At 36.9% G+C, this 22,050-nt stretch overlaps 3 protein-coding genes across 6 annotated transcripts in view; all 3 read right to left on the reverse strand.

Moving 5' to 3' along the window:
- Window positions 1-450, reverse strand: part of rnf213b (ring finger protein 213b) — a 34,497-nt gene extending 34,047 nt beyond the window's left edge. For all 3 annotated transcript variants that reach the window (XM_082151606.1, XM_082151605.1, XM_082151604.1), the window contains exon 1: window positions 292-450. The gene's annotated coding sequence lies outside the window, so the exon portion shown is untranslated. The remainder of the gene's footprint in view (window positions 1-291) is intronic.
- A 3,826-nt stretch (window positions 451-4,276) lies between these two features.
- On the reverse strand, window positions 4,277-6,733 carry LOC309485431 (uncharacterized protein). Of its 2 annotated transcripts, none has more exons than XM_082152244.1 (3): window positions 5,367-6,733; window positions 5,026-5,146; window positions 4,277-4,854 (listed from the first exon to the last, which is right to left on the reverse strand). In XM_082152244.1, the coding sequence occupies exons 1-3, from the start codon at window positions 5,458-5,460 to the stop codon at window positions 4,605-4,607; spliced, it is 465 nt and encodes a 154-aa protein (XP_082008370.1). In that variant the 5' UTR covers window positions 5,461-6,733; the 3' UTR covers window positions 4,277-4,604. The 2 variants fall into 2 exon arrangements, with proteins under 2 accessions (XP_082008370.1, XP_082008369.1); XM_082152243.1 differs by having other exon boundaries at window positions 5,026-5,155.
- A 139-nt stretch (window positions 6,734-6,872) lies between these two features.
- Window positions 6,873-21,014, reverse strand: nploc4 (NPL4 homolog, ubiquitin recognition factor). The gene is made up of 17 exons (XM_082152242.1): window positions 20,857-21,014; window positions 19,763-19,843; window positions 15,283-15,392; window positions 14,933-15,160; window positions 14,694-14,742; window positions 13,883-13,977; window positions 13,675-13,798; window positions 13,332-13,511; window positions 12,191-12,277; window positions 11,637-11,708; window positions 11,425-11,551; window positions 11,055-11,215; window positions 10,063-10,134; window positions 9,664-9,756; window positions 9,174-9,293; window positions 8,807-8,909; window positions 6,873-8,708 (listed from the first exon to the last, which is right to left on the reverse strand). Exons 1-17 carry the CDS (start codon window positions 20,869-20,871, stop codon window positions 8,551-8,553), a joined length of 1,875 nt encoding a protein of 624 aa, XP_082008368.1. The 5' UTR covers window positions 20,872-21,014; the 3' UTR covers window positions 6,873-8,550.
- Between the last annotated feature and the right edge of the window lie 1,036 nt (window positions 21,015-22,050).

Genomic DNA, 22,050 nt, shown 5'->3' on the forward strand with positions numbered 1-22,050 from the left:
ATGTTTTTTTTGTTTTTTTCCACAGCGCATCGTCAACATAATCTCATGACCATCTCTGTTCACAAATAACAACTTCCTCATTACTTCTTTTAGGTTTAGTTAATGAGAAATGATACTCACATATTTCTAGAAAAGGGAAATGCAAAAAATGTCTAAATGCAGTTGTTTGGTAAATTTAAGTGAAATCTAAAATTAAAAACTGCTCATCATGAACCACAAACCTCTATGAGAATCGTTTACAACAAACCGAGAGGATACATAACAACAATATATCTCGGCATATAGGCCTACCTGAATTGATCCTTGGCTTTGTAAAAAGATGACAGATACATGTTTTGGAGAGTCACTCTCCCTGAACAGTTTTCACTCCTGTCAGCAAACCGAACTATTCCTTGCAGTTCCGCTCTCTTCGCTTCTTATATAGCATTCGGTACATAACTTTCAGTTTCGTTTCGCCAGCTGGTTTCTATACACTGGCCGTTTCCTCGTCATTACAACGAACGAGCTCAAGTATGAAGGTAATATGATGCCATAAATACATCCACTATACTTACGAATGACAGTAAAATGCTGCAAATATTTTTTTTCTTAAACTTAAAAAACGATTCAAACCTTTACAAATCTTCTCTTGCACACGCAAATTTTATTTACGCTTGCAATCTTATGTACTTTCACAAATCTTACCCTGCACATGCGATTCTTTATGGCATCATATTATCTTCATACGCAAGCTTAACTCACGAATATTAATTATTACCCAAACTGACGTTGCTTGACCATCTTAACATTTCTTTATTTTATTACTGTATTTGAGAGGATAATGATAATACGTAGGCTACTATTATTAAATGGCATTAATACGTGTTGCAATATCTATAATTATTTCTTTCTACGATTTATGGAATAGTGCACTTCAAAGGGATCAAGGTGGTGCAGCTGTTTCTGGGTTATTTCATGCTGAAAGATGGATTAATATTTCATTCTCACATCCGCAAAAGTCAAGTCTTATCATCCACAAATGTAGAGATGGGTTGCTTCACAAGAAATAGTGCCAATGTGTGCATTATACAATGCTTAAGCAAGTGGACCCTCTATTTTCAATAGATGTTTAATGTGGTTCATTTATATGCATTTATTTACTGTATGAAGGCATCCTTTCTCATGGTCTTAAAATGTCAATAACTTGACATATGACATACTCATTTCTCTGTAATCAAGCGTAATGAGTTTTTTTGTTAAATAAATACTGAAGAGATTAAAGGAAACTTTCACATTTCACATTTAATTTTCAGGCTTTGAAAGTTCAGGCAGAGTTGATATGTGTACAATTGTCTATGCTAAAGTTATGACCTTCAAAAAAATAAATGTTCAACAAACTGATGTGGAAGAGTAATTCATCTTGGATGCTTGTTTCAATTTACTTTAGACAGAACTGATTTAAAGTCAAGTCAAGTCAAGTTTATTTGTATAGCGCTTTTCACAATACAGATTGCATCAAAGCAGCTTCACAGTATTAAATTAAAATAATACAACAACGTTTGTTTCAAGAGGAATTTATTAATTGATCAAATTAAATTAAATATCCCCAAAATATCCCCAACTGAGCAAGCCAAAGGCAACATGTTAAAGTCTATTTGCCCTTGGAAAAATGTCCTCGTTTTGGAAGCAGTGTTCTACTTGGATGTCTCCTCACACATTGTTTTCCTGCAGGGGACAAGAAACAACATTAGAAAACATAGATTCAAAACTTTGAGACCAGCCAAACTACATTTCCTTTCGTCTGGTATATATTAATGATCATTGACATATTTTACAAGACATATTATGATTTGAAACCAAATCTCCCTGCTGTCTTAAAGGACTTGCTCACCTTGAAATAAATATAATATGACACATTGATATAAAAATCTGTCATTCTTCACTCTCAGGTTGTTCCAACTTCCAAAACTATGTGACTTTTTTTCTTCCATTGAACACAAAAGAAGTCCTGAAGATTGTAATTTATCTATGCAATTGCACTGTCAATGCCTAATGCAATTGCAATGAATGGAAACTACAGCTTTCAAGCTTCAAAAGGCAAAAGCACCAAAAGTATAAAAGAATCATACAAATAATGCACCCGTCTGATCACATGGGTTTGAAACAACATGATGCTGGTCAGAAGTACAGAATATCATCTTTAGCTGAACTATTCCTTAAACACTTTACAGTTCCTGACATACTTCTAAAATGTTTTTTTGTTTGTTTGTTTTTTTAAATGGTAATTGTGGTTATGGTGTTGGCACTCATAGTAGCAATTTCCATAACCGTGTGTGCTAATAACACACATCCTTCTGCAATTTCTTCCTGTAGCGGCCAGTTGCCTCAATATCGTCTGCATCAATCGTTTCGGGCCACCCCTCCTCTGCATGGTTCATTCCATGTGACACTGTCTCAGAGTCAATTTGAGTCTCTGCATTCACCTGAACAGTACAAACAGACATTTTCATGTCTCCAACATGCCCTAATATCCTGGATAAAATATTAATAAAAAAAAAATATATAATGGAAATATATCTTGAATTAAGTTTATTTTTTGTATCTCATTGGTAATTAGATTTTCCATGTAGTAGTTTATGCTAAAAAAAAAAAAAAAAAGAAAATGGGGCAAGAAAATATAGTCTGAAAAAATTCATAATTAAGATTTTTTTTAAAGCCATTTAGCAAATTTATCATGTTTAGTTATGATTAAGAGAATCATTTTGCATGTAACCTATAGTAAAAGACAAATCAGTCATATTTGACAAATCTCACTGCTGTTCACATCATTGTTGCTCTTCTTAACTCATTCTGTGACAATTCCTTGTGGAATTGTGTGCCTAGAACTACAGATTATGTAGAGTAGGCTACTCTTACTATTAAGTCGGTGGCCAGAGAAGGGTCAGGCGGGATGTCCTCCTGCACCACCATACTTTCTGAAATGTTACGTGACTCAGTGCACTCGGTGTCCATTTTGAAAGCTAAAGGAAAAAATGGGATAGGGACATGCAAATAGGGCCAGGGAGGGGCATAAATGTACAAAAATCAACATGTATTTAATGATATGATTTAATTTTTTGATTTCTTTTTTGTACTAATTGATTTATTCTTCTTTCTTTTTTTTTCTTTTTTTTATAAATTTGATTTATTGAATAAAACAATTAAAAAATAAGTTTGTTGACACCCTCACATAACTGGAAATTTTTAAATGGCCAGTCCATACCCTTCCCTTCTACATTACTCACATCACTGAGCAATAGCTAACTTCTGCTCTTTATTTCCACAGAGTTTAAACTGGTACATCATAACAAGAGTGACCCATAAAACAGACAATTTGGTAACTTAGTACAACTGTGTGCTAAAGATCTTGCTGTAGGAAACCATATCCGCCACTAGAGAGCGCTAAACGATGGAAGCTTGTTTCAGCCACAGAATACAACGTTTTTTTTTTTTTGATAATTGCGACTTTTTATCTCACAGTTGAGAGTTTACATCTCGCATTTCTGACTTTTCCTTAGAATTGTGCGATATAAACTCGCAATTGTATGGGAAAACGTCAGAACTGATAGATATAAACTCGTATGCGAGAAAAAAAAAGTCTGAATTGTGAGATACATTTTTTGGGGGGGTTAATTTCTGTGGCGGAAACCACCTTCCTAAACACTAAACGTTCAAATCTGATATCTCGGCAAACATGGCACAATTAAAGCTAATAATTACTGAATCTCGTCTTATTTTTAGTTCTTCTCCACACATTTCTGTAATTATTGAGATGTACCCTTTTAAGATATTTTAGGTTTGAAAAATCTGCCGTTGACTTACCGACACTGACAGAATGTGCAAGACTATAACCGACACTGATAACGTCATTCTAAAAAAAGAAACATAAAAACCATTGACATCTACACTTCGGGCCAGAGGAAACCCATTAATATTGTCACGGGACTGTGTATTTAAGCTATTTTTTATATAAGTATAAGCAGAGTACTTTTAAAAATTTTTTATTTTTACTTCAGTTAGTAGCCTACTAGATAAAAACGTACGTGCCTCGATCATGAATATTAATTAGATTATGCTGACATCGGGTAGGCTACTGGGGCGAACACACAACCTAATTAATATTCAATAGCCATTTCATTACCATAGCATAACAACGGTGTATTAGCGTTTGTAAAGCAGGCGCGTTTTGTATTCTTTGTAAAATACCACCGACTACTGTAGGAACAAAACAAAAAACAAAAAATATTGCTTTAATTTTTTTATTAATGTTATACAATGTATTCACAAGTTAAAAAGGAAAAAATAAGAGAGCTACAGAAAATACAGAACATAATACAACAAAAACAGCTGCTGCCATTGTTCATCATCACATTATTTGAATGCAATTACAATGAATAGAAGTGAAAAGAGCATAAAAAAGGGTAAAGCCTGACATTGACTCATACATTGTCTAAATATTCTAAAAAGCTTACATTTTCTCACCTAAGAAACTTGGTAAAGAGACATTAAATATATATTTAAATCTAGATACATTAATGTACAATAAATCTTGTCTTGTGTGTATACAGAAGATACCTGAATCAGTCCTAAACTTGTGAATTATCAGGTTTCTTAACTCTTCGCACCACCACCCTGCTCCTGCGCCCCTGTCTTGTGCCAGGCTGAGGCTCAGCTGGATTTCCCTCTCCCTCAGGAGGAGAGTGACTCCTGCCGGTTCGGGCTTCATCCACAAACAACTCTATGCCCTCAAACTTTGTGGTCAGCTCTGCAAGTCTCTCTTTTAAGGAGTTAAATTCCTTGTAGAGGTCATTTAGGGCTTCAGATAATGGCTGAATCCTGAAAAGACCACATTAAATGGGACAAGTACAATGTGAAAAGAGACACGATTCCACACTTTAGTTCTGTTTCAAAAGTAACTTTTCTTTTTCTGAGTTTCTTCTTTTTAGTAAAAGGTCCTGTTGTACACATCTATATATATATATATAAAATCATAGGCATTTACCGTACCTTCCATAGTCTGGTAGCACTGTATTGTGATCATTCAGAAGGAGGTCTTTGACTTGGGTCATGATGGCATATTTCCAGTTATCCAAGACTAAGGTGAGATTGGCACATCCTCTCAAGTTTACTTTCTCAGCTAACAAATGGAGGGGGGATATGAGAGATCATACACAAAAATATAGACATTTGTATTTTTGTTTATACATTTTGTTAATTCATTTAAATAAAAATGTTATCATGATATTTTCATAGATGTTTGACAATATAACTTACATTTGCAGCAATTAACATTTCAAAAGCTTTTAAAGGAAAATAGTAGCATTTATTGTACATATTCAGTATTTCACCTTCAGCTTTGTAGTCCCACTCTGAAGTCTGTCTTTGGCTTTTCTGAGCAGCTCCCATGGAGAGCACAAAAAGAAACGGTATGAGACAGTTCATTCCTGTGTAAACAAATAAATTCACATTATCACAAACATTTGTGATTGTTTACACTGGCTAAGAGATGATGGGGTAAAATCATGTATTCATATATTGAAGTACTGCCAATATGAAATATCAAAATAATTTTTTTTGTGAAATTACCATTTTATTGCTAGAAAGAAGTGCTTACCTGAGGTTGGTCTGGTCTCACGAGCCGATGAAATAATAATGATAATAAATAAATGTAAAATGTGTCTTTCTGGCTTTATATATTCATCCCGACCTAATCCCGCCCACTGGCTAGGGTTGTGTCTAAAAGCGGAGTTATGTTTCAGTTTCAATGACACACTTTATTTTATAAGACAAACAGCTTATAAATCAAGGACCCATCTGCCCTTTTCATGTTTATTCAATAAACCTAACCAACAGTTTAATTGGATACACAACTACGGTATAGGCAAATCTGTACAGGGTAAAAATAAATAAAATAAATAAATAGGGTCAAACATCCCAGGAAACATCTGAGAGAAAATAATGGTAAAGGAATAATATATAACAACAATATAAAAATGATTTAATGTTAAATTAACCTATTACAAATAGGTATGACGTATAAGGTTTCCATATATGCCTTCTTCCACTGGTGTGGATGTGTTCACATCGGCTAAAACCATACTGACAGCGACAACAACATGCCAATCACCTCTTCCAAAGTTCAAAGGTAAAAATAAAACCTTTCAAGGACCTACAACTGTCCCATAAAATTGGTCATCACTTCTGTGGAGTGAAGGTTAGAGAGAGATAAAGAGTTATGTTGAGAGGACTAGATAGGATCCAGATGTGTCTGGGGTTATAGATTGAACTTCAGAGAGCTTCAGGTAAGATGTTTGATGTCGAGTTCACTTTACCTCAGCATTCCAGCGACTCATCTGCCACACACATGAGGTCCTTCTGATTGGCTGGAGGTAAAACTTCAGGTCTATTCTTCAACCATTGTTTTTAAGAAACACAAAAATATTCTTTAAAGTATCCCACCTCAGGTTACACTCATATTTATTCTAAAAATAACTGGTTTGTTAAAACAATTTGAACAATCAAAGTTCAGGTGCAGCTTTCATAAATTAACCTAGAATGGAAGTGGTAGGTATTATGATGTCCATGCATCTCCACTCAGCAGAAGACCTATTTTAAAACCAAACCTTTGAATAAGTCCATATGCTCCATTTGTTTGGGATCTACTGTATGTAGAGCCCTTGAAGTACATGTAAAGCGATACATCAAGCAGCACAGGGCCCCATCTTGTCTCTCTTATCTTGGAAATGAATCATTAGGACAAAAATGACAGAATTTTGTACAACCAAAATTTGTTGTTGAATGAAACGAAAGCATGAGTATTGTAAGAACAAAAAAAAAAAGACAAGACCACAGCATCCAAAGTAATGTTTTATTGTTGAACTATTCTCTTATTTAAAAACCCAAAACCAATTGAAAGCATACAACTCAGGGCACCTGTGTTTTGTGACAATGTAAGTACAGCTATCCGCAGCTCGGACTGTGTACAACCTCAAATCTCAAATTTTTAAACCAAAAATAGACTTTATCCTGTGGACAAAGATCAATGTGTGCCTATTTAAGTGAACCAATAGCCTGAATTTTAGTGTCGGAAATTATGGGTGAGTTTGGGAATCAAGAAATTTGAGGAAACTCTACAAAATATAACGCAATGTAAACATCTAGATCATTTCAGAAGGCTGAAATTCTCCTGAATGCATATTTAAGAGATCATGTCTTTGGGCTGGTTTCTAAAACATTAAGGAAGTCATGACCAAATGGAAAAAAGTCTGTCAAAAGACAGTATAACCCTGTGTCCAGCCAGTAAAATCTGTCCAGATTACACAGACCAATCTAAAAGATCTATGAGGCTGGTTTACGTCCAAGGACAAAGATGTCAATCAAGTGGACTAAGTTTAGACTTTTGCTTTTATATTTGTAGCTCTGTTCCTTCCCCATCAATCAATCTCTCTATTTCCACCAGATGTGGAGCTGACAGGTGGGTGAGCGTGTTCAGAGATGGCCCTGACAGATCTCTTTGAAGGGGCAATGATACAGGCTCCTCAAGGGCTGAACGCTGGAAATAAAATCAGCATAATTGAAATCTGGACAAGCGCCAAGGGGACGAAGGGGGAAATTGAAAATGAAAGGGTGATGACAGTGAAATGGTGCAGAAAAGGGTACCAGCGCCAAAGTTGAGTGGCTACAGTTTTTACGACGCAAACGTAAACCAATCAAAGCATAGATTCTTAAGCCTTCAGAAGTCAATGGTCAGTTACAATCTTAAGGAAAAGGAACCGCACTCTGGGTCTGCAGCCAATCAACCATTCAAACTCCAATCTAATCAAGTGTTTAGAACTGATGCTTAAGGAAAATCATCGTCCATCAAAACAAAGTGAAGGATTATGTGAAGGAAATGAATGGGTGTATATCAAGAAAGCATGCATGTTGGGTGAAGAAAGTGTTCTGAACTTGCAACACTATGGTTGAAGATCTAAGAAACCGTGGTGACGTGAAAGATCTTTCAGCTGCACATTCACCTCAAAATGGGCTTGAAAAAGTCATTTCTCTCAACATATAAAATCTTTTGAAATTAAATAACAGCATTATTCCTTCTCTGTTTATTATTTACACAACATCCTCAGTGAGAGTTGGGGAAAGACGTTTAATATCAGAGAAATTGATCATGTTTCACCAATGGCGCTGAAAGATTATATTGGACCGCAAAGGGAGATGAGTGTGGTGAAAGGAGCTTCGCCCAAGTGCTTTGTCAAAATAAAAGTCCCAGAATGCACTGGGCTCACACAGAGAGTGCTACATGGGTACAACCCATCATCTTCGGCCATCATTTATCATCCAAGTGATGCAGCTCACAGCGTTGGATTGGGCGCATATTCAAGCACGCGACTGGCATAGGCGTTTAGATCCGACACAGTCAGTGAAGGAGGGGAGGAGTTAAGGATTAGGCATTCTAAAACGGCAGGAATACGGGGAAGCACGCCCACTCTCACTGCTGTTCCCGGTGGGATGTACGGTTCAGCCCGAAATCTTGTGGTTTTAGCTGCGAGGCAAACTGCACATCTCGCAGTGCTCGGTGCCAGGTTGGTTCATGAAGGTGCAGTGGAGGCAGGACCACACAGCCGAAGAGGACTGTGGGAGAGCTTGGCCACCCATGGCATAATCCATAGATCCCGATGGCTGCCCTCCAACTGTGTCTGGAATAAAGAATTTAAAAAAGATATCAAAATGGAGATGCTCTCAACAATGAACTCCTTATCAAAAACACTAAATAATACTGCGCATGACTACTCACTGCAGAGCTGATCGATTGTGGCCCATTGCTCTGATTTCTTCCAGGTCTGAGCCAATTCCTCATTGGATGTCTTCACTGCATCCAGCAGAAGTCCAATACTGTCCTGTAGATATAAGAGAGAAGGGGATGAGGTTGTCAGGCAAAATAAATAAACTTTGTATAAGATTGAGTTCACACAACAAAGACAAAAACAAGTGTAGTAGTAGTATAGTACAACAAACAACAAGTATCAGTTGTGCCAACACAGGAACTAAATAAAAACTAAGCATGATAACCTGAAGAACCAAAAAAAAAATGGTAGGAATTACAGGGTTAAGTAGGAGAGTGTGTTGTGTGTATATATAGATAAATACAACGAAAAACTCACCTCTAAGGGCATGACCTCATTGGTGACGAGAAAGAGGAGCAGGTGGAAATCTGAGACGATGCCCAGGAAGGAGGAGGAGGAAGAACACTGGGAAAGATACGTCGCTAAACTGTGGAAGTCCTGCACACACACATTTTTAAGTGAATATTTAACAAAGAACTATACTTCGAGAGGTAGGACTCTACTTTGACCACAGTCACATTTTTTTCTTTTAAAGTAACATTTTAAAATAAAAGCTGCGCTAGTCAATTTACTGGTATTTGCACTATTATTTAACTTCCAAAAAAAGCATGTCTTAAACCAGATGCTGATTTGCGCTGCTCTTGGTATATTGCGTTGGTCATAATGGAAATGATCCGGCTGCGTCTGTGTTCTTTATTGTGCACATCGTCAGTAGATCACTTGCAGAATTTTCCACTCCCATCTGTGCTTTTATAGGATTTTACTCACGCTAATTTGCCATTTAGTAAATCCGGCCCTAAATGTGTACCTGAGTCTCTCCCAAAGCGTCTCTGTTTTCAATGGGGAAGCGAAAAGTAGAGGAGAAGGTGAACACAGGGTCTTTTGGGAAAGTGGTGGTGATCTGAAAAAAAGAGCAATGCAAAACAAAAGACTATGATAACATTCATTCATAGCATTAAATGAAGGAAAGTTTAGGAGGTCAATAAAGAGTGGGCCATTTGTTTACAGCCAGTTTGATGCCGTGTACCATAATTGGCACATGGCTCTCTGTTGAATCTTAAAGACCAGCTATCCACTTTGTATCAAGGACAACGATTGTATAAATCTACTCCCCTACACCATTGGCTTTTTGACTGGCATGTGTAGGTTGAAGGTCTAGAGTATGATCAGTGCAAAAGTATGTGGTTATAACATGACAACTACTCACGTCAATGATCAAGTACTCCACTGGCAGTGGTCGGGCTAAATGCGTGATGTCATTGCCGAATTTGTCTGTATCCTGAAGGTGAAGAAAAAGATCAGAAAATGTTAACCTTTTTATGCCTCACTGACAACTAATCCCCTTCATTCCTGTGGCAGAAGTGTTGCTGATAAGACGGTTTATGCGCAAAACAAGACATATTAACTTCTCTCTTTTTTAACAAATGTGACAAGCTCAGGTAAAAGGAAAGCTCAGATTGTTAAGAGACATCAGTTAAAACCTGCAAGTGATATGATCATGGCTACAGTTACATGCTGAAACAGAAATGAAAATGTAAAGAGAGAGGCAAAAAACCTGAAACCACTTAAAAGCTGCGTGACTATGACTATACTGAAAACGTGCATTTATACTTCTGTTCAAAGGTTTGGGGTCAGTAAGATACTTTTAAAGAAAATTAATACTTTTATTAACCAATGATGCATTAAATTGATCCAAAGTAACAGCAAAGACTCGCATTGTTAAAAATAAAAAATAAATCTATTTTTGCTCTTTCAAACTTTCTATCCATTAAAGAATACCAGGGGGAAAAGTATAATGGTTTCAACAAAAATATTAGGCAGCAAAACATTGTTTCTTGAGCACTAAATCAGCATATTAGAATGATTTTTCAAGGATCATGTGACTGAAGACTGGAGTAATGATGCTGAAAAGTCAGCTTTGCCATCACAGAATGAAATTAAGCTTTAAAATACATAAAAATAGAAAAGTTATTTTAAACTGAAATAATAAGTAACAATAATACAGTTTTTACTGTATTTTTGATTAAATAAATGCATCCTTGGTGAGCCCAAGACACTTCTTTCCAAAAAAAATTTTTTTTAAATCTTTCCGACCCAAACTTTTGAACGTAGTGTATTGTATGTGCATGCATCATGACTGTATGCATTTAGCATCTATGTTTCATAACATGATGTGTGAGGAGCGTTTTAGTCCAGTACCTTATAGAAGACATCAGGGACGTACTGCTCCGTGCTGGACTCTTTGGCATAGCCCAGTTCAGGAGCATCTCTGCAGGGAAGTAGACACTCATCCCTCACCAGAGCCATGCACTGATTGGACACCTGATACCCCTCAAAGTGCACCTGGTTATCGGGACCACCTGCCAGCACACAAATATTACTAAACCTTTATTTTTCACAGGTACCAATAAAATGCTCTGTGCTAAAAAAAACAGCATGAACTGAAACAGACAGTGATTTATCAGCCTTGAAGCAAATACCAAACAGGCATTTGACACAACCAAATGCCTTAATTTATCACCTCACTGGATAACAGAACAGCAGCAGTAAATCTCGAGTAAAGGAGTACCTGTGGCCACCACTGTGACAAACTTGGATCCAAAATGGCCATCTGGAGAAAGCCGACACGCATTGGATTGTTGGTTCTGGAAGTGTCCAGCTGTGATGCATTCCTCTGCACTAAGGAAGTATGAATCCTGAACAGGTGAAACATATCCATTGGTCAGTAATGAAATTAGAACACACCATGTAGTTAGTCTCATCTTTCATTTGTCAACTCACCTTGTTTCTGGTGTAGCGAACGGTGCCTATCCTGGTGTCCTCTGACAGCAGATCTGTGAAAATCCACCCCACCTGAAAAAAATTGCTGATATTACTAACCAAAAACAGCTTTACAGTTTCTGTGTGCCAAAACTACATTTGGAAGCTGTTCCACATGCTCAGGCACAAATAAGGGACACTTCTATCATCCATCAGCAAGTAACTTGAAAGTATCATATGGAAGTCATAGAGGTGTGGAGAGAGAGGAACTCAAAAAATCCCATTAGAGCCTCATGGGATGAATGACTACACTATGGCAGATCTTCACTAAAAGCATCCAGCCTCCCACCTATAATATATATAAATATATAAAATTGGGATAATTTTGCTTATTGGTCCTGATGGTAGCCACCTGTGATATGTTGTGCTTTTGTCATTAAAGCAACCCTTCTCTCTCCTCTCCCTCAAGCAGACCATTTTAAATCCTGTTGTCTTTAATAATTTGGGTAAAATGTTATTTCTTTGATAAACTACTATTTACCCAATTTTTAAGAGGCATGGAAAAGGTCTCTCACCTTCCGTAGGCCCAGTTTTGCAGCCATCTCCTCAACTGCTTCTGCCTTGGGATCTTCAATCAATTCCAAGCTATTCTGGGTTCCAATCTGAGTCAGAGCACACGGGTGGCAAAGGAAGAGAATATGAAGCAGCAAAATAATACTTGACCTTTTTAAATCAAATAGTTCCAAACATGCATGATTAAGGAACTACAGCAATGAAGTGCAATAATCATCGAGTGTCAATTTGGATGAAATGGCAGACATGGTGAATTTTTATTTTTTATTTAATTCATTCATTCAACAAATGTCATTTATATATATATATATATATATATATATATATATATATATATATATATATATATATATATATATATATATAAAATAAAAAAAACAGGATAAAAACAGTTTTGGAAATCCTGGATATATGAGGGAATTTTAAAAGTGCGATTTCTTGAATTTTTTTGGAACTAAAAAAGAAATGGCAAAAAGTCATGGGCATTTTTATAATGCATATATATTTTTGTCAAGTTCTAAAATTTGATTGGGTAGAAATGTAATCACAAATTGCAAGAAAAATCCCATAAATTAATTGGTCTAAAATTGTAAAACCTAAAGAACATTCAGTTCTTGAAACATCCGAAATTATGGAACTTAATTATTTAAATAATTTATAATTGTTATAATTTAATTATTTTAATATATTATGAATAAAGTTTGAAAATGTGCTTATTTGTCATTTCAGCAGAAGTACCAGAAATACCTTTTGTCTGAGAATGGGAGCCTGACTATAAATGTTAGTCTTTTATTGCCCTCTTGTGTGTTATCTGGACATGTGCAGATAACACACAAGAGCTTAGAGCAGGGTTCATCAAATCCAGTCCTGGAGGGCCACTGCCCTGCAGAGTTAAGTCCAACCCTAATCAAACACATCTGAACAAGCTAGTCAAGGTCTTCAGTTACTAGAAAATTGCAGATAAGTGAGTTTGATCATGGTTTAAGATAAAATCTGCAGCACAGTGGCACTCCAGGACCGGATTTGAGGAACCCTGGCATAGAGAATCAGTCACTAAAATCATGAAAACATACTTAGTGCTATTGTGTATTTGCAGTAAAGGATGATGGGCCACTGATTCCGTGTCAGGTCTGAGTCTCTCACCTGAGGAGGTTCATAAATGGCGGCAACCTCTGCTCGAAGGCCGAGAGGGATGTCTTTGTGCTCAGTGTAGCGTCCGTACAGGTACCCCATTCGCTGGTTACCCGTCTTCCTCCAAAAGTCAAGGAAACGGTCAGCAATGGTGTGGTTCTCAAACATGATGTTGTCCACATGTCGATATTTCTGCAACAAGAATTTTTGCAGTTTCAACACATGACACTGATTTACTGAACCAGGCATGAAACAGAGAAGCAGAGGGTGATTAGTGAACAGTTTGTATGTATGTAATGTTAGAGTTAGATGAAATGAAGGATGTTTGTGATACAGACTGAGAGTAGCTTGGTACCTGTCGGTTGAGAGTGATGGCGCTGGGTTGGCACTTGGTACAGATGCCCTCTGGCCATGGCGGATGACCCTCACAGCCAGATTTAATCTTACAGCTGATATTCTCAAGTGCCACAAACTTTCCCCTGAGAGACAGGAAAACTTCATTAAGTCACTTTATTTCCACAGTCTTATTCAGGTAAGAGTGGAGAGTTCCCAGAAGCACTAACTTGTCTGCTCCGCCCGTGAGTTTCCGGATGTAGGCGTGGAAGGACATGTGCTTGACCGGTGGGTCGAGGTGGTTCAGATAGTCTTCATCAAAAGGCTATTAAAACAGAAAATGGAAGATGAAATAGCAAATGTACTTCTGTGCCATGTGGATCAGTCTTAACTGCAGTATTGTAATCAGTACTCTCTGTGATGCACATCTAGGTTAGACCAGTGGTCCTCAACCGATTTAAATTCAAGGCCCCTCATTATCCAAGACAATATTCCATGTAGACCAAGATATTTATTTAAGGTACTTTTGCTGTACTGACAAATCTGCATGTTTTCAAACTACAGAAAATAGTGTAAATATTAAAATAATTAAAATAAAAAAAAATAAAATGATAATTTCCGCTTGTATTTGAGATAAAACATTACAATACTTTTAAGCTCACAAATTTGGCAGTGTCTCAGCAATTTCTACTCAAAATATTTTTTAGGAAAAAAAATGCTAAAATGAAATCCCTTTTTTTTAATCAGATTTCATTCATTTCCATGCCTTTTCCATGTCTAAAAAAACACTTTCATATTTCCGGGTTTTTCTAGACTGGGGACCCTGGTTCTTATATAAAAATGATAGTTGTAAAGGAACACTTGAAATAAGAAATAATATTTGAGCTTTCATCTTGATTTGTATTAGCTTATTTTGGCTTATTTTAAGTAATCTTGGGGCCCCCTGGAAGTTTTCCGAGGGACCCTGGTTGAGAACCACTGGGTTAGACTCATTTTCCAATCAGTACTCTGTTGTTCCAAGGGAGGATCACAAGTTTATACCTCTAAAGGTACGCAGTGCACACATTTCCCCATGAGACCATGCCGGCACCTGAGAAACAATGACAAAGAATGCCATACAAATATGTCTTGAGTACTCTGAGTCCTCTCATGCAATGAATTATTCAATAAGCTGCATATTGCAATAGCTTCAAAGTATGGTATGAAAATACACTAGAAATTGAGAACAATATAGATTAAAAACTGTTTCCGAGGTAGTGTGGAAAGAAAAGCTGACTCACAGCTGGGGGTCTCTGTTTCTGTAGATCTTTCCCTCCTGTTTGGACAGATACTGGTCAATCTCATCCTCTGGGATCTGTGGTGCGGAGTGTGAGCGGGATAAGGAAGATGATGATGAGGAGGAAGAAGGGAAAGAGGGGTATGAAGAAGAAGTGTGAGGCTGAGCCGTGTCCATATTCTCACTGGAGGGTCCAGCTGAGGATGGGTACAGAAAAAGCATGTCCCCATGCCTAAAAGACAAAGAAAAACAACTCTGTCACGTTTACTTGAGCACAATGCTATGCTCTTGCTAAGACACAAGCCCACACGTGCACAACAGAGTAAACCCAATCTCTCACAACTGCACACTTACTTGATTTTCAGCAGGCTGAGAGTCTTGTTCTGTGACAGGATCTCTCCAGTCTTGTTCCGGTTCAGGTAGATTGAAAAACCATTTGAACTGAAGCCAAACTCTTCGGCAACCTGTAAAGAAGGCAAAAAAGGATGTCAGAAGCAAGAAGTTAACAAGTTAAAAAAAAAAATATATATAACTGCAGCACAGTTGTTCTCATTCTAGGTCAATTTTGGATGTCTAATCCACCTTTTGGAGTCTCTACTAATAAGATAATAAAGTTTTGATGAGTTAAATAAGGGGTGCATCCAAAATGTGTGGTGTCAGTCATGATTATTTGACTTTTAGAGACTGTGCAGTGATGACTGCAGGACTGTGAGTCTCTCTCTAATGCCATGCAGATACAATTCCTCAAACTCTAATGAAGTTATGAGAGTAGAGTGCTTAAGAGAAAGAATTTGAGACGATGATGCAACAAAATGAGAGAGAGATGCAACTCATTCCCAAAAGAAATTAAGGCTTTACACATAGAGACATACATAATGCAAAAATCTACAAACCAATTAATAAGCTACTAGATCTAAACTTGAAAAGTTTGGTCAGGTCATGTGGTCAGACTCCCTGCATGGTAAAGACAAAATCAGGATAAAATACTACCAAAAATTACCATTCAAAAGTTTGGGGTCAGTAAGTTTAGGTTTTTGAAAGGAATCTTTTATGCCAACCAAGGCTGCATTTAAAAAAATTAAAAATACAGAAAACATTTTTCAATTTAATGCATCCTCGCTGAATGAAAGTAATAATTTCCTTCAATAAAAAAAAAAAAATCTTACTGACCCCAAACTTTTAAAAGGTACTATGTGACCAGGAAAATAATGTAGGTACTCATGGATATCTAGTTTACTTGCTGTTAAGTTCCTCAGACATAGACCCTGAGTATCTTTCAAAGATGTTATGCCGCTAACATGCCAAATGCAGTCAATCATTTCATAATCAAAAGCACCTTTTACAATCCCTTATAAGGGGCCCATTCACACAGAAAGCATTTATGCAGTTAAAAATGGAGCAGAAAATAAAATCAAGGTCTAAAAACGAATTTTTAAAAATCAAACTTATTTTAACTTGAGCGTTGTGTTTTTAGAGCGCTGTGTCATGCACGAGATGCTGCAAAAGATGAGAGACACGAACACAATGGTCAAAAACGCCCATCTAGCACGTCTATAGAACACAATAAAACAGTAGCGCCGTGGAATGGAAAAACACATTCTGCATGAACCGGCCCCAACTCATTTTTCCAAGGTGAACTAACTCATAGCTCAACAAGTGTAACTTACTACCCAGTTAATTACATATTCAACATAGAAATGTTTTAAAAATGCAGTATAGAGACAACCGTCTCCATTGACTTTGTATCGCGTGAAGGGTAATTTCTGACTTATAACAAAAACAAAATGTCTAAAAGCTGCTATGTGACCGGGTGTACAGCAAACAAGCTAAAAAAACTAAACAGAAATAGGCTAAGTTTTTATAAGCTATCAACCACAAACAAGGCTAAAACGAATGGGTAAACTGTGGGATCCTGACACTCAGTATGCACTAAAAATACACTACGTGTGCAGTTAACTTTGTCACTGGTAAGTCAAATATTCAAATGTCAGTTTTATATATTATATTTCTGTAAGCTAAGCTATCCCTGTCACCGATTATGTTCCCCTCCAGTGGGCGTAGTTCTCAGAGTAATATGACACGTTGTGCTCTGTCTCAATTGCCTGTATCCACTTTTGTCTCGTTTTTTTGGGGTCGACAGCTTATAAAAATTTATTTCTGGGTTTTTTAACCTGTTTGCTGTACACCCTGTCACATAGCAGCTTTTAGACATTGTTTTATTTTTTGTTATAAGTCAGAAATGACAAGGAGGCAGCTTCACGCGATACAAAGTCAATGGGATGGTTGGATTGTCCCCCTCCTCCTCCCGGTGTGGGCGTGGCCTAAATGCGCTCTCTCTCTATGCATTTCTTTTGCTCTCAGCACCAGAACACAAGATGAACAAGAACACATTTCTCACTCAGAGGCAATAGCTAGACTCCCTCGACTTTTCTCTGTCCCTTTTCTGCCATTTAATGGCGAAATCAAACAGTGAGAAGGTCTCAATTGATCGCTGACTCACTCTCCACTCTCCTGCTGAGAGACATGAATCTTTAATGGACCCTGAAGTGTCTACATCAGGCAAACACAAACCCTCTGCCTCAAAACAGCCTTAACTAAAAACATCCAAAATCCTCTGACATATATATTTCTATATCCTAATGACAATTTAAGCTATCAAAATCAAGATTTAGATAAGACATGAGGTTGCCATGTTAACATGTTGAAACCATTTTCCTGCACTTATTCTGAATATTGATCACTTACTACTACTTTTCTACTAAATGTATAACTAGATAGACCTAGAAATATAATATAATGAAATATATATCTATGTTAGACAACAAATAAAAAAAGAGAAATAGACTATAGGGCTTATGATATGTTATTTTAGTATCATGCAAACACTTTTATAGCTTTTAATTAATATTTTGAACAGCTTTTTTGTTTTAATTGTAGTTAAAGTTTCAGTACATTTTGTTGTTTTTTTGTCATTTAAAAAAATTGATATATGTCCATAGTTTTTATTTCAGTTTTAATTAAGCTAAATGAAAATGCAAAATTGTTTTTATTTTATTTTATTTAAAACAACAAAAATGTCTGTTTTTTTTTTTGTTTCAGCTACTGTAGTCTCACATTGCCAGACCTACAGAGTGACAGTAGAAGGTCTGGACTCACAGCTTTCATTGGCCAAGGACCGCCCAAGACAATGTCTGATCAACATGTAAAGCAACCAATAACATTTCATTTTGTTCCGCGTTATGTTTATGGACGTGAAAATGTAAAAAAAAATGAAAAATGAAATGAAAATGTGTAAAATACGATAGCAGACCGAAAAATGACTTTTCTCCAACAATGGCACCACGAACTTCACATAGTAAAAAAAAAAAAAAAAGTGTTTAGTTGATCCTGATAAGCGCTTATTGTCACAGTTGTAAACATGACGGCTTTCTTCTTCTGACCCCAAACTTTTGAACGGCAGTGTATAATATGTATTTGCTTTTAGAATGGAATGTAACTTTTATTAAAAAGCCTTTGTAGCCAAGCAGATTAAGTCACAACGGCTTTGTTTCCAGACAGACCGTTAAAGAACGCGACACACACACATCTTCTGGAAATCCTGTATAATTCAACCAATCAGATGACGAGTTCGAAACTCATGAAGTGTTTTACATTTTGTGTGCATTAGACGTTCAGCAAACATCAGCCCGTGGGCACGATATCTAAGGCTGAGGCTGAGTTTCAGCTAACTATAATAACCCTGATATAGGTGCCCTACATTTTATATTTTGGCCTTTCGGTGGCATTTTGGCCCCAAGCCCTGGTTCATTCCTGACTCTGCAGCAAACACACCACCCATCAAGCTTTGCACCACAGCGGAGATGCGTGTCACTGCGGCCCACATCTGTGAGCCTGCAGCATACGGACATACAGTAGGTCTCCTTTTTCAGAGCCACCTCATTAATAAATCAACATTCAGCACTCAGCAGGAGAAGGAGTCTGTGCTGCCACTTTTACTGACTCAGGATCTGATGATGTGCATTTGTTGTAGTGCTATTTTCAGCTTCTTTATTGGCAGGCTATGAATGTAACCATTGCATAAGTGCAGAGGCATGACAATGGATACAATCTGTGGTGAATAGTAACACCTATTCTGTCATAGGGAAGGGTGAGCAAATACATTTGACAGTATATTTAATATTCATTTAAATTATTTTGCTGCAGATACAAAACTACCACTTCACTGAATCTGCTTGGCTACAAAGGCTTTTTAATAAAAGTTACATTCCATTCTAAAAGCAAATACATATTATACACTGCCGTTCAAAAGTTTGAGGTCAGTGAGATTTTTTAATGCCTTTGAAGTCTTTTATGCTCACCAAGGCTGCATTCATTTGATACAGTAACAGTAATATGAAATATAATTACAAAATAAAATAACATTTAAAATGAGATTTATTCTTGTGATGGCAAAGCCACGATTCTTCAGAAATCATTATGATATGCTGATTTGGTGATCAAGAAACACTCAATGTTGAAAACAGATGTGCTGGTTATAAATCTTGTAGAAACCCGAATACAAACATTTCTGGATTCTTTGATGAATAGAAAGTTCAAAAGAACAGCATTTATTGAAAATAGAAATCTTTTGTAACATTATAAATGTCCTTACATTACAATTTATAACCCACACTTTCGAATATACAATATTATTTGCTATATTGCAGTGCAGCCGTACTGTCAATAAGAGGTTTAAAGGAGATCATTGTACAGCTTTTATCTTTTAAATTACATATGTGAGAAAGAAAATTATAGCACAGAGAGAGATATAGAGCAACATTTTAATTCCCTTTACCTTCTTAAGGAAAGCTGCAGCTGTCTCACGCTTTGTTGCCGGGATTTTTTTCATTCCATCTGGAGATTGGACACGGATGATCTGTCAATGAGCAAATATAAGGGAAGGGAATTTTACGGTTAGTGCAACAGGTATGACATACATACAATTTTCAATAGACAATCAATCTCTATTAGAGGCATAATGCAAGTTACAAGTTAAAAGAGAGGCTGCTCACTGCAGAGCCAAGGGTGGAGCATGACGTCCAGTTCTGGAAATCCAGCTCGCCCTGTCTGGATGTAATAATGGATGGAGCAAGAAGGTCCAACCACAACCTAACCCTACCCATAACTCTATCCATCCACAGAGGTGGAGCCGGACTAGGTCAAACGCAAGCCATGGCGTCCAGAGAGGTGGAGCTGGATGTCATTTGGCTCTGCAATGAGCACCACTTGGGTTAAAACGGAACGAGAGCACAACTGTTAATCAGCCCAAAACAAGCCAGTAGTACAAATAAAGAGAAAACAGGTGGCTGCTGGAGGGCAAACCATTGACATTTGACACTAAAAGCGGTACAGAGGTCTACGCATGCCACACGTCTCCACGTCTTAACAGTGTGATATATTATTATTACATATTATCATAATGAACACAGAGCTACACTCCTGGTCTCGCCGTTTTCTCTTAATACAAAAGCTAAACAAAATAAAATGTGCCATTCAAAACACCTGAATAAGTTACTCAATGTCAATTCACTTCTCAGATATAAAACTATCAGAAACACAACAGTTCAAAACAATCCTAACTTAACTGAGGTCATAGCGTAATATCTCAACTATTCATTTAAGTTAACGTTAGATGAAATCTTGTCTTCATTTACCTGTGCCAAGCCAAATAAAGTCAACCTCAGCAGAAATAACAAGCCCTAGCGGTAAATCATAAGTTAACGAGTCAGATGAGTGGTGAACACAAATGTTGTTTTAATTGTTTAATGCGTTTCTGGACGATTCTGGTTGAGTCTGATCATTAGCATCATGCTAACAATTCTGCTGCCTCATCACTGGATGACAGACCTCACTTAAACTGCCAACATACACACGCAGACTGACACTTACTATGTTTTCTGCCATGTTGATGGTATGAACCGTCCCTCTTGATGTCGCCGAAATGAGACTTGACGTATTTTAATATCGCTGTTTATGTGATCTGCTCGGGTCTATGCAGCGATGCCAAACTCACAGAGCCGGTGCTACATCTATATGAGTCCGGACTCCTCCGGGCTATGACGGGATCATGTTTAAAGTCACCGGATAGAAACTAGGAGATGTGTGTTATGTTCCTGTATATCTTCATTAAAAAAAAGAAGAAAAAAAGTTAGCAACATATAGCATTTCCCCCCTCCAAAAGATAATGAATTTTATGTATTATATATTACTATATAGGTGTTTTGCCAGAGATCTTATTAAAGTTTATGACACTTTAATTTATACTGTAATTTAATCCTTATTTGCATGCTTATTTGTGGTGGCCTATGTGTGTGTGTGTGTGTGTGTGTGTGTGTGTGTGTGTGTGTGTGTGTGTGTGTGTGTGTGTGTGTGTGTGTGTTAATTTTATTTAGTATTTTATTTTGAATAGATGCACTGTTTGAAACAGTTGCACAAAGTTGAAATCAAAACCACGCACTCACTTAAACTGCAATTGTGATGACAGTTTAATGACACTGCTAATATGTTTATTAATTTATATATTTTACTTTAAATATTCAGAGGTGGACAGTAACAAAGTACATTTACTTGAGTACTGTACTTAAGTACACTTTTTAAGGTATCTGTACACTGTAAAAAATGTCTAACCTCTCCAAGTCAAAATTTTCTAGTGACTGGTCACATCTAAATTTTTTAATTGGCCCAAGTGTAATTCTTGTTGCAATAGTCTGTTAACATTGGCTCAATGAGAAATAATACGTCAGACTAATTGAAAAATTTAGATGTGACCAGTCACTAGAAATTTTTGACTTGGGGATGTAATTTTTTTTTACAGTGTACTTTACTTGAGTATTATTTTTTCTGGAAACCTTTTACTTTAACTTCACTACATTTGAAAGACAAATATCGTACTTTTTACTCCACTACATTTCTGTCAAGGTCCTTGAGTAGAAAGTAGTAACGTCAGTCGGGATGATTTTGGCTGAAGTCAGAACTCAACGTCAAGTTGACGTCAGAAAATGATGTCGGATTGACGTCAGAACTCAACGTCAAGTTGACGTCAGAAAATGATGTCGGATTGACGTCAGAACCCGACGTCTGCTT

The sequence above is a fragment of the Leuciscus leuciscus genome (assembly GCF_965113295.1).
Source record: "Leuciscus leuciscus genome assembly, chromosome: 21".
NCBI classification, from domain to species: Eukaryota; Metazoa; Chordata; class Actinopteri; order Cypriniformes; family Leuciscidae; genus Leuciscus; species Leuciscus leuciscus.

Bases quoted from the DNA above. Each gene is read 5' to 3' on its own strand.
- nploc4 (XM_082152242.1), bottom strand. The intron at 15,161-15,282 runs GTAAGTGTGCAG...TTTGTCTTTTAG, and splicing joins CTCAGCCTGCTGAAAATCAA to GCATGGGGACATGCTTTTTC. The intron at 13,512-13,674 runs GTACCAAGCTAC...TTCTTGTTGCAG, and splicing joins CCATCACTCTCAACCGACAG to AAATATCGACATGTGGACAA.
- LOC309485431 (XM_082152243.1), bottom strand. From the start codon at position 5,460: ATGAACTGTCTCATACCGTTTCTTTTTGTGCTCTCCATGGGAGCTGCT. The intron at 5,156-5,366 runs GTGAAATACTGA...TCCATTTGTTAG, and splicing joins GTGGGACTACAAAGCTGAAG to CTGAGAAAGTAAACTTGAGA. The intron at 4,855-5,025 runs GTACGGTAAATG...TGGTCTTTTCAG, and splicing joins GTGCTACCAGACTATGGAAG to GATTCAGCCATTATCTGAAG.